The sequence below is a fragment of the Pongo abelii genome, chromosome 14, assembly GCF_028885655.2.
Source record: "Pongo abelii isolate AG06213 chromosome 14, NHGRI_mPonAbe1-v2.0_pri, whole genome shotgun sequence".
NCBI classification, from domain to species: Eukaryota; Metazoa; Chordata; class Mammalia; order Primates; family Hominidae; genus Pongo; species Pongo abelii.
In genome coordinates, this window is record NC_071999.2 from 57,030,614 (window position 1) to 57,043,429 (window position 12,816).

Consider the following 12,816-nt stretch of genomic DNA (forward strand, 5'->3'; position numbering starts at 1 on the left):
GGAGAGCCCAGAACCAAACCCGTGCGTTGTAAAACTTGATCTTTGTAGCTAGGTCTCAGTTGGCTATTTTGAATGTCTCAACTGCAGCATTTTCACTTTGTACCAGTGCTTGACTTAGGTATCGGCAAATGATCTACTTACGTATCATCATCATCAGACCTTGGTTCTAGTTGTTCCTCATCTACTTCAATGCCAGAGACCATTTCTACCTTCCCTTCATCTTCTTCTTTGGGTAGCCATTGTTTTAATGTTCCCATTGCTAAAGAAACGACAGAGAAAGATATGAAAGCATCCCAGCCTATATACCCAATGAGGGGCATATATCAAAAACCTGATAGTGAACATCAATATAATGGTAAACCTTTTAGCCATTTCCATCAAAACAGAGAATAAGAAAGGGATGATAACACAACCAGACAAGAAAAAGTGACAGGAATAAGATCAGAGAGGAAGAGATAAAACACCTCCACTTTTGGGGTAGATGCTTTCATTGTATTAGAAAAATTAAGAAAATCTTTGTGTAAAAAAAAGATGTACCACAGTTTCTATAACCTGAGTCCCCCACCATGGTTAGGCTTCATCGTGAATGCCTGTGGGGAAAACCCAAGGCACACACACATCTTCATCTTTTTTTTTTGGCAGGTTTTTTTTTACTTAAAATGTGCTTTTTTTTTTTTCCTCTTGGGAAAAGGACTAGACTGAAGATAGCACAATATTTCATTTCTTTTTTTCTTTTTTTTGAGACAGAGTCTGGCTTTGTCACCCAGGCTGGAGTGCAATGGCGCAATCTCAGCTCACTGCAACCTCCGCCTCCCAGGTTCAAGAGATTCTCCTGCCTAAGCCTCCTGAGTAGCTGGGATTACAGGCACATGCCACCATGCCTGGCTAATTTTGGTATTTTTAGTAGAGATGGGGTTTCACCATGTTGGTAAGGCTGATCAATATTTCATTTCTTTATAGCAATGCAGCACCCCCTCAACTACTCTAAGATTCTACAATTATAAGATGTGCTTTTATTTCATATATCAATCACAAATAAAATGTTCCCAATGAAATGACATGTTTTCTTAGCCTTTAGAATTTATATTCCCTAAATATAAATCATTGATTTATATTTTATAAATATAAATTAGTATAAGAATGCTTTTAGACTCTTCTCAGTATACATTCTTAATCCAATATCACTCTTGCACATTCATAAGAAAAATATAAGTGAAATAAACTGGATACAATATAACTAAAATTCTTCATATCCAGTCTAACTCCTCCTATGAATTACTTTTTTTGGACATATCAAACTTTTTTGGATCCTGATTCAAACAAAAACACCATAATGAAACAATTCATGAGACAATCAGGGACGCTTGAATTACTTTTTAAGTCCCTGATGTCCATTTTAAATTTAAATTTTATTTTATTTTTTCTGTATCTGAACTGTTTTCACTCACAACACTTCTGACACTAAATATGTACAGATTTTTTCCCCCATGATACAGGAGATAAAAAGAAATTATTTAGACTGATAGAAAGGGCAACAGAGTCTTCAGCAGAATTTCTCTTTTAACAAAAAGCAGCCCCCAAATCATTTCTTTTCTAACAAAGAGCAGCCTGAAAAACTGAGCTGCAGACATAGATAAGCAAGTTGGAAGCTTGCATGGTGGGTGAATGCTGGCAGTTGTGCCAGTGGAAAAGGGCTACCTTAAAGCCAGATATGTTCAACATGGAGGCTCCATCTTCCCTTTTATCACCACATGTACAGTGAAAAACCAGGCAATATGGCACCAGCCAGGTAGAGAACCCATCTGCATAATAAAATCTTAGGGTAGGGTGACCAGCTTCTTCAAGTGCTAAGCAAATGGCACACCTGGTTCAACTAATCTTTCATGCCCTATGTAAATCAGACACCGCCCCCTCAAACTCATCTATAAAATACATTTCATGGTGGAAGCAGCAACCTATGTTCTCCAGGACCCCTATCTCTAGCAGAGAGCTTTTCTCTTTCTTTCACCTAGTAAACTTCCGCTTTTAACCTCACTCTGGGGTCTGTCTGCGTCCTAGTTTTCCATGGCCGTGAGACAGTGAATCTTGGGTATTTATCCCAGATAACAATGCTGCTTCACTCACATCAACCAATTCTCTGACACCAACTGGGTGTCCTACAATTCAATTCAATTCCAGCACTAACTACCCAGAACTCCAAGGGTTAAAGGTTAAAGAAGGGCTCAGTCTCAGAAGACTGTTCTCACTCCAGAGGCCAGTCTCAAGTAGCAAGTCTCCAAGTTACCCCACTTCTGTCTGCATTGGCTACATGATCGGGGATTTTCACAACTCCTCCTCAGGCTAATAGTCTACTAGGATGGTTCTCAGAACCCTAGAAAATACTATCACTGGTTTATTATTAAAAATACAAATGAAAAGCCAGATGCAAACGTACATTGGGTGAACGGTCCAAAGCACAGGGGCTTCTGTCCCTGTGGAGTTTGTGGTATACCACCTTCCCACCACATGACGTGCACACCAACCCAGAAGCTCTCCAAACTCTGCCATATAGGAGTTTTTATAGAGGTTTCATTGCATTGGAATGGTTGGTCAAATCATTGGCCATTGGTGATTGAACTCAGTCTCCAGCCCCTCTGTCCCCCTGGAGATAGGGGAAGGAGGCTGAAAGTTCCAATCTTAATCCTGCCTTGGTCTTTCTGATGACCAGCCCCCATCCTGAAGCTATCAAGGGGCCCCCAACCACCAGTCATCTCCTTGGCCTGCAAAAGACACTCTTACTACTTCAAAGATTCCAAGGGCTTTAGGAGCTGTGTCCTAGGAACCAGAAACAGAGACCAAATATGTATTTATTACATGGTAAAAAACAGATAACATAAATTTACCCTCTACATTTTTTTTTGAGACAGAGTCTCACTCCATTGCCCAGGCTGGAGTGCAGTGGTGTGATCTCGGCTCACTGCAACCTCTGCCTCTCAGGTTCAAGTGATCCTCCTACCTCAGCCTCCCAAGTAGCTGAGGGTACAGGTGCACATCACCATGCCCAGATAATTTTTGTATTTTTAGTGGAGACGGGGTTTCGCCATGTTGGCCAGGCTGGTCTCGAACTCCTGACCTCAGGTGATCGGCCCACCTTGGCCTCCCAAAGTGCTGGGATTACAGGCATGAGCCACCATGCCCAGCCTCTGCTTCCCTTTTAAATATAAGTTCCAGTTTCAGATCATTTCTTTGCTCACACATATGAGCATACATAGGCTGTTAGAAGCAGCCAGGCCACATCTTGAACACTTTGCTGCTTAGAAATTTCTTCCACCAGATACCCTAAATCATCTCTCTCAAGTTAACAGTTCCACAAATCCCTAGGGAAAGGGCACTATCCAACCTCTTTGCTAACGCATAACAAAAGTGACCTTTATTCCAGTGCCCAATAAGTTCCTCATTTCCATCTGAGACCTCCTCAGCCTGGACTTCATTGTCCATATCACCATCAGTGTTTTGGTCACAATTTAACAAGTCTCTAGGAAGTTCTAAACTTTCCCTCATCTTCCTGTATTCTTCCGAGCCCTCCAAACTGTTCCAACCTCTGCCTGTTACCCAGTTCCAAAGCTGCTTCCACATTTCCAGGTGTCTTTATAGCAATGCCCCATTCTCAGTACCAATTTTCTGTATTAGTCCAATTTCAAACTGCTAGAGCCTGGGTATTTTAAAGAGAAAATGGTTTCATTGGCTCTCAGTTCCACAGGTTGTACAGAAAACATGATGCTGGCCATCTGCTTGGCTTCTGGGGCGGCCTCCAGAAACTTAAACAATCATGGCAGAAGGCAAAGGGCAAACAGGCATGTCTCACATGACCAGAGCAAAAGGAAGGGGGTGGGGGTGCCACACAGTTTTAAACAACCAGATCTCATGAGAACTTTATCATGAGAACAGCACTAGGGGGATGGTGCTAAACCATGAGAAACCACCCCCATGATCCAATCACCTTCCACCAGGTCCCACCTCCAGCACTGGAGATTACATTTCAACATGAGATTTGGATGAAGACACAGATCCAAACCATATCAGAACCCTTGTACACTATGGGTAGGAATGTAAATTAGTATAACTACTACGGAGAACAGTTTGGAGGTTCCCAAACAAACTAAAAATAGAGCTACCATATGATTCAGCAGTCCCACTGATGGGTATATACTCAAAAGAAAGGAAAGCAGTATATCAAAGAGATAGCTGCACTCCTATGTTTGTTGCAGCACTATTTACAATAGCTAAGATTTTAAAGCAACCTAAGTGTCCATCAACCGATGAACGGATAAAGAAAATGTGGTGCATATACACAGTGGAGTACTATTCAACCATAAAAAAGAATGAGATCCAGTCATTTGCAACAACATGGATGGAACTGGAGATCATTCATTGTATTAAGTGAAATAAGCCAGGCACAGAAAGACATACATCACATGTTCCCACTTATTTGTGGCACCTAAAAATCAAAACAATTGACCTCATGACATAGAGAATAGAATAGTTACCAGAGACTGGAAAGAGTAGTGGGGGAATAGGGGAGAGGTTAGGATGGTTAATGGGTACAAAAAAATAGAATAAATTAGACCTACTATTTGCTATCACAACAGGGTGACTATAGTTAATTAAAACTTAACTGTACATTTTAAAGTAACTTAAAGAGTATAACTGGATCGTCTGCAACTCAATGGATAAATTCTTGAGGGGACGGATACCTCATTCTTCATGATGTGCTTATTTCATATTGCATGCCTGTATCAAAACGTACCCCATAAATATATACATCTACTATGTACCCACACAATTTTTTAAAAAATAAAAAGTCCTGTCAGGTGCTTCAGGTGAGTTCTCCTGAATTCAGCCCTCCTACTCTGGTTGAAAGTCTAGACTTTATTTGGGATACTTTTCAAATTCTCTCTTAGTGAGGGCTTTGGTCTCTGTCTTTTGGACAGGAGATTCAGGTAAAGAGCTCTGCAGAAAATTGCCTTTTTTCTTCCTCTGTTTCACAGCAGAAGGTTGGGGTCAAGGTTTTTCATCTCTGCCTGAAGAGATAAAGTTTGAATCAAAGGATTGGCAGTGTGGCACCAGTGGTCTCTTTTTACATAGTGTGCTTTTAAGATTGCAGCTATTTTCTATTGTTTGAGATTGTGGGTTGGTTTTTCATTTGTGACCAATTCCAGTTAGTAAAACACCAGCTGGACTTATGTATAACATTTATGGGGTGTCCTCTTGTAAATATCTAGGAAACAGAACCCACCTAACCCAGGATGGTCAAAAGCAGCAGCAGCCAAAATGAGATCCTTTCAAATGTCTAAATTAATTCATTTTGTGTGCACAATTGGGAAAAAAAGAGCCAGTTTCAGAACCAGACAAACTAAATGGGACACCTATTTTATTTTTGTCCTGGTTGAAATCCAATAAGAGATTTGGAAAGTTTTGTTTTTATTTGTTTGTTTGGTTGGGTTTTTTTTTGAGATGGAGTCTCGTTCTGTCGCCCAGACTGGAGTGCAGTGGCATAATCTCGGCTCACTGCAACCTCTGTCTCCCGGGTTCAAGCAATTCTCCTGCCTCAGCCTCCTGAGTAGCTGGGATTACAAGCATGGGCCACCACGCCTGGCTAATTTTTGTATTTTTAGTAGAGACGGGGTTTCACCATGTTGGTCAGGCTGGTCTCGAACTCCTGACCTCCTGATCCACCTGCCTCGGCCTCCCAAAGTGCTGGGATTACAGGTGTGAGCCACCGTGCCCAGCCCTAGTGTTCGTTTTTTAATCATACCACAAAGAATTATAAGGCAGAGGCTTTTTTTTTTTTTTAGAACTCTGTGGTCAGAAGTCAGGTTAATTAAAAGTTTAATATTTAGGCTATAAACATTTTTTAAAGGCCTTTTCTGCTTTTTCTTCTTTTGGATGCTGTTTCCAGAATTTTTTTTTCAGTTGCTTCCTATCTTTTTGGCATGACTTCTGCTGAGAAAAATGTACAACTTCTCACTGGCCTTTTAGTTAGGTTAAAAACCTCCCCAAATTGGCTCCTATATGACTTGTTCTTCTATTTCTTTCCACTTCTGCTCCTCCTTCCTTTTGCCATTTTCAATAACACGGGAAGGAATCTGCAGGAGACTTCTAATGACTCTAAGACCCCTCGAGGAATGCAGAAAAGGTGCCACTCATCCCTCCTTAGGTTGGTCTGTTTTCCTAGTGGAGTACAAAGAGTCATGGGCAGGTTCCTCTCAGATCTAAAGCTCTACTGTCTTTTGCAGGAAGTCACTTGATCAATCTGACTTTGGGGTACCAGGGATTACATTGTACTGTGAGAGATAATTGATTTTTATGTGTGCAATGGCTGACAAGTCACTGATAAAAGTTGTAGTTTTGGAAGTGGCTGACAGCGGCTGCAGTTGTGAAAGGAAAATAAATCTCGGGACCGATTTATCACTAAGGCAAGAGAAAAGCTGAAAACTACGTCAGGCAAACCTGCCTCCCATTTTATTCCTAAATAAGATAGCTACAATTATAAAAAAGCTACATACCTCCCTCACAATTTGCCCATAAGGAAGTTCCTTGTAGGCCTCAGGATCTTTACCCTAAAACAATTCTGTTGAATTTCACCCTGGCAATGTAAACTGATAGCTGATCTTCACAGGTGCAGGACAGAAAGTCATCCCTCTGCTCACCTGAGACAAATCATATCTGATTGCTTCTGCCCTATTGTTTATGTAAAAATGCAGATTCACTGAGCCAGACTAAATTGTGTATTCAGTGAAAGGCTGATCAAGGACTCAAAAGAAAAGAATGCAAACTTTTTTCTCTTATCTACCTATGACCTGGAAGCCCTCCCCCCGACCCCGACCCCGCCCTGCTTCAAGTCGCCCCTCTTTTCTGGACCGAACCAATGTACAATTTACACATAGTAATTGATGTCTCATGTCTCCCTAAAATGTGTAAAAGCAAACTGTACCCTGATCACCTTGGACACATGTCGTCAGGACCTCCTGAGGCTGTGTCACAGACGCATCTGTAACCTTGGCAAAATAAACTTTCTAAATTGAGACCTATCTCAGATATTTTGGGTACACATAGTGAATGGTTGTTACTAGATGGGGCTACTTACTTCTTTGTGCATTTAGATTAAAAGACAGGTTTGAACACTTGGAAGTTATGGGAACACTCACCACCAAGGTGTAAGACTCCTATTGGGGACGGGCTGCTCACAGAGTAGCTTGACCGGCATTAGGTTACCCACCAGCCTCAGGGGAATGTATTTGCAGCAAGGAGCACAGTCTCATGGTGTTTCCCTCTTTGTGGGGGACCCAGGATTCAATATAGAAGTGAGATCCTTGATTTTGAAAGATTTAGATGCACTGCCTTCCAGTTTTGCCTGCTTTTCACATATTAAATATTAGGCCCTGTTTTAAAACTCTTTGTAAAAAAAAAGATTTATATCTATAAAGGAAATCTTCATTTGTAAGGCCTCCCTCTACACCCAAGCTACCATAAATTTTTAAGATGGGAAAGGCATTGATTTAAAGTTCACATAACAAACCTTACCTTTGTTCCAGACACCTTTCCTGGCAATCTTGTCTTGACTAAACCTTGACTGTGCCCTTTTTTTCCCAGCAAACAATAGTGTTTAGATCTAAGTTCTGTGCCCTTAAGAGTCACCCTTTCAGAAGTACAAATTTAGGGTTGGCTTGCTAACAATTGTTTAGGGCAATAGAACAGGTAATCAAGAGACTGATAGTCTAAAGTTGGAGGACATGGTGGCTCAGGCCGGGTGCGGTGGCTCACGCCTGTAATCCCAGCACTTTGGGAGGCTGAGGCAGATGGATCACTTGAGGTCAGGAGTTCAAAACCAGCCTGGCCAACACGATGAAACCCTGTCTGTACTAAAAATACAAAAATTAGCTGGGCTCAGTGGCACGCGCCTGTAATCCCAGCTGCTCCAGAGGCTGAGGCAGGAGAATCGCTTGAACCTGGGAGGTAGAGGGTGCAGTGAGCCGAAACTCCAACCTGGGTAACAAAGTGAGACTCTGTCTCAAAAAATAAATAAATAAAATAAAAAATAAAGTTGCAGGAAAAATTATTTGAAAACTGGCAAATGAAAACCTTATGAAGCTATAAAACCTGCTTCTGTGTGTATATGTATCATGCGTATGTGATTTTGTAACTGAGTGCCCTATTTTTAATTTTTTTTTCCTCCTGCAGCCCTCTGTGTTAACTTTTTAGTAATGAAATAAAAATCTTGACTTTCTTTCCACCAAGCACTCCCTTGCATTGCTGGCTTATCTAATTATGTTTGCTTAGAAGTTCCAGAGATTGAATCTTGAGACAATCCAGATGCCTATGCAATTCTCCCCAACCAGGAACTTCAAGGCTGCAGCTAATTTACAACCCAGACAAGCCCGAGATGGTACCAGCCCAATTCACCAGATGGCGCAATAACTCAAGATAAGTCATCGGAACAAGTCACGTAGACTTGCACCATCTCGCCCCACATGCCCTCCATACCAAACTTCCTTTTCTTAAGCCCTAGCATTTTGCCTGAGAATTCCGAAGTGGTTTTATTAAGGCAGGAGCCTGAACCATCTCCCCACTGCTAGCGCTGAAAAATAAAGGCACTTTCCTTCTACTGCACCTTGTCCTTGTTATTCAATTTTGCAAGCGGAGGGCAGCTGAACCTGTTTTGTTGATATTTCACTACCAAAATATATGAAAGAGCTATAGTTAATTGGCTTAAAGAAAAAGTAAGTGCTTAAATGAAATATTTTATCAGAAAAGTAGAAATGCACTCAAATGCCTTTTAATTCTTGTAACTTGGGTAAATTTTTGGTAAATAAGACTAGTTTGTTGCTTTAATGAAAGCAGCAGTGTCATTTGATCAGCAAAATGTCCATGTATTAACCTTAGGGCTTTTGCTTTGGTGGTGACTGCCTAACATTCACGAACTGTAGAAATGATTAATAAAGAAATAAGATGATGGCTAGATTTGTCCAAAGTTTCCTGAAAATTTCCAAACATAGTTGTTATGAAGGAATAAATAAATGTAACGAAATAAGAGGTTTTTGTTTGTTTGTTTAGAGTTGGAGTCTCACTCTGTCACACTAACTGGAGTGCAGTGGCATGATCATGGCTCATGGCAGCCTCGAACTCCGGGGCTCAAGTGACCTCCTGCCTCAGCCTCCCAAAGGGCTGGGATTACAGGCATGAGCCTGACCAGGTAGAAGTTTTAATAATAATTAGGTTTTCTAATGTGTTTACTTAAAAAAGGTTTTTCAAATCCTTTTGGTAACTTTTTCTCCTCAAGTTTTGCTAAGCTAAATTAAATGATAGGTATTCATTATCTAGATCATCTCCAAATAGCATATAATGCTAAGATATTAATGACTAATTATGAGTTTATAATCTTAAACTTTTGGTTTCGTACTTCAGAGAAACAAAGATACTTAGATGTGTTAATAAAATGTCCTGTTCCACATAAAAAAATTCCATTAGAAAGCCTCTTTCAAAATATTATAAAATGTGTATTCATTAACTGTTGGGACTCAACTGACAGTTAAAAATTACTATGTTTTTGTAGTGGTAATTAACATTGTAAACTTTTTTTTTTTTTTGAGACAAAGTCCCACTCTTGTCCCCCAGGCTGGAGTGCAATGGCGCCATCTTAGCTCACTGCAACCTCCGCCTCCCGGGTTCAAGCGTTTCTCCTGCCTCAACCTCCCAAGTAGCTGGGATTACAGGCGACTGCCACCATGCCCAGCTAATTTTTGTATTTTTAGTAGAGACGAGGTTTGGCCAGGCTGGTCTCAAACTCCTGACCTCAGGTGATCCGCCTGCCTCAGCCTCCCAAAGTGCTGGGATTACAGGCATAAGCAACCGCACCCAGCCTAACTTTGTAAACATTTATCAGCCTCCAAGAATATCTAGTACCTTAGTTTTTCTACTTGTTGTTCAACCTCACTTCACCACAATACCAGGTCCCAGACCTCACACTCGTGCAGATGCTCCTGGGATCCCTGCTTGCCTGCAGTAGCTTTTCTTGTAGCACTTCACACTTGAATACCTGATATAAGACCAAACCCTCATTATGATGTGATTTCCCTCAAACTTTATTAATAATTTTTAGAGACAAGTTCTTGCTCTGTCAGCCAGGCTGGAGAGCAGTGATCATAGTTCACAGCATCCTCTAACTCCTAGCCTCAAGAGATCCTCCTGCTTTGGCCTCCCAAAGTCCTGGAATTATAGGTGTGAGCCATTACACCCAGGCCCCTCGAATTTTAGAAAATGATGGTTGGCTTCCCTTAAAGCAGTGGTCCCCAACCTTTTTGGCACCAGGGACCAGTTTCATGGAAGACAATTTTTCCATGGGGGCAGGGAAGGGGGGGTGGTTTCGGGGACCTCAGATCATCAGGCATTAGATTCTCATAAGGAGCACACAGCATAGATCTCTCACATGCACAGTTCACAATACAGTTCATGCTCCCATGGGAACTGAATGCAGCTGCTGATCTGACAGGAGGCAAAGCTCACCTGCCTGCCACTCACCTCCTGCTGTGTGGCCTGGTTCCTAACAGGCCACAGACTGGTACTGGTCTGCGAGGGTTGGGGACTCCTGCCTTAAAGTAAACAAAAGCAGAATCTTGCTAAAAATTGGAGGAAAAAACAAATGATATTATGTTGTATTTTTATTGTCCATAAGATAGTAATTTGAGTCCATTGAATAGCTGTCAGAAATAAACTGACTCAGGTAGAGCAAAACAATACTGGATCATCAGCTACAAAGCCACTAGCCCTACTTAAACTTTTCACCAGTCGTCAGCTGATTGCATTAAAGAAAATTACACCACTCTCCAGGAAAGCTCATGTCTTTTGTTAGTAGCATTTGGAATAGGATTGGACAAAGCAAATCAGCTTCTGAAAAGGCTAGACACCCTCCCAATTCTCTCTCCCAGCTGAAGGTATTTTTATCCCCTTTCGGCATTTGCAAATCTTGACAAAATTCCTCTGGGGACTGGCTATGTTGTTAAAAATAAACTACATACCAAATTCTCCTTCATCGGCAGAAAATGAGCTACTCGTTAGATGTGCTGCTGCCAAAACACTCATTAAAGTTCCTGGAGCTTCATGCCGCCACTGTTTCCTGTTTTCTGGAATGCCTTCAATCACAATAACTTGGCCATCTGAAGAGGAAAGTGTTATTAAAAATAAAAATGCTTCTTCACTTGCATTTCTATAAGATCAAAGAATGTTAAAACCTTGGAAGTAACCTAATCCCACCTCTCATTTTATTAATAAGGAAGCCGAGATATAGAAAAGTTTAGTGACTTCTTGTCACATAGCTGAAGAGGGGAAGAGTCATCCATTGCTTTGTAAACTGGCTTTTTTGGTGTGATAAAAATTTTTATTCTATTTGCCTATTTTAAATTGATTTATAACTTAATAAGACAATTGAGGGGAAACTCAATTTATACACATAATTGCTCACTTCAGTGATATACTTACATATTTCAACTTACAGCACATGTACAAATTTTAGCTCCCTCTCAGCCCATGTTATCAAGAACATAGGAAATAAGTAATAAAAATCTTTAACACCTGTGAAGATAACATCCAGAGGTTGGAGGCTGCTATGGCCCTCTTCTTTTTTTTTTGAGACAGAGTCTCACTCTGTCAGCCAGGAGTGTAGTGGCACGATCTTGGCTCACTGCAACCTCCGCCTCCCGGGTTCAAGCAATTCTCCTGCCTCAGCCTCCCGAGTAGCTGGGATTACAGGTGTGTGCCATCACACCCGGCTAATTTTTCTATTTTTAGTAGAGACAGGGTTTCACCATGTTGGCCAGGCTGATCTTGAACACCTGACCTCATGATCCTCCCAAAGTGCTGGGATTACAGGCGTAAGCCACTGCACCCGGCCTGCTATGATCCTCTTCTAAGGAAAGGCTATGTGAGAGGTTCAAATGTAAACGAAGGAATTTAGGTAGAAAACATAATCATATCCTAAACACTCCTAACATTTAAATAGCACATTGGCTTCAAAGCAATTTATATGTATCTTTGAACTATTAACTCTCGAAATCTTGTAGAGATAGCTACTCTTTTAATTCTAATTTTACTGGTGGAAAAAAAAAAAGACCCTATGAAATCGCAAAAAAAGTTGAGCTGGCCTTGGAAGGTAAATCAAGTCAGCTGTCCTTCCTCACGCATTTTCCCTCACTCTGAGGAAGGTGGCATCCTGGATTTTTCCTCCTTTATATGTGCATGTCTAGAGTGGTCGTTTGTCCAGGACAATTAACAGGCAAGTCTCTTTAGGCATAGGGAGATACCAAAACAACATATTTGAAAGTGTCTAATACAAGATCTATAGGGTGTATACTGAGAAGTAGACTATCACATCAGGATGAGCACTGGGCTGTACGGGTCCTTGGTCTTCCCTTCCTGACGACTGACGCTAAGCACAGACTCACCGTCAGGCCCTGTGGGGCGGGTGGAGGTGATGTCGGCCACTGCCATCATCTGCAGCAGAGTCTGAGGCGCTCCTCCATCCCACTGCCTCCTGTTTCCCACAGCAGCTACAGTCTGCGTGGAAAACCCTGGGTGTAAGAAAACAACTCATTAATTTGAAAGCAGTCAAAGTGTGACTAATTGCCCCAAACACTTCTTAGGAACTCAGAGGCAGTTTATCAGCAGGTATGTTCAAAACCAGAAAAATGACCACCCTTGTTCTAACAGATATAAGACTGAAACAACAAAAAGGTGTCAACACTGTTCTACTTTTATTCTTAGTGTTTGACTGACAAGCCAATA

The 12,816-nt window shown here is 41.3% G+C and overlaps 1 protein-coding gene across 17 annotated transcripts in view; it reads right to left on the reverse strand.

The window, feature by feature from the left end:
• The window catches only part of NEK5 (NIMA related kinase 5), a 92,912-nt gene that overhangs the window by 17,535 nt on the left and 62,561 nt on the right, over window positions 1-12,816 (reverse strand). For 10 of the 17 annotated variants that reach the window (XM_063714656.1, XM_054528614.2, XM_054528618.2 and 7 more), the window contains 3 exons: window positions 12,477-12,602; window positions 11,055-11,192; window positions 142-259 (listed from right to left, as the gene is read on the reverse strand). In XM_063714656.1, coding sequence (XP_063570726.1) covers window positions 142-259; window positions 11,055-11,192; window positions 12,477-12,602 — 382 coding nt within the window. 17 annotated transcript variants of the gene reach the window in all.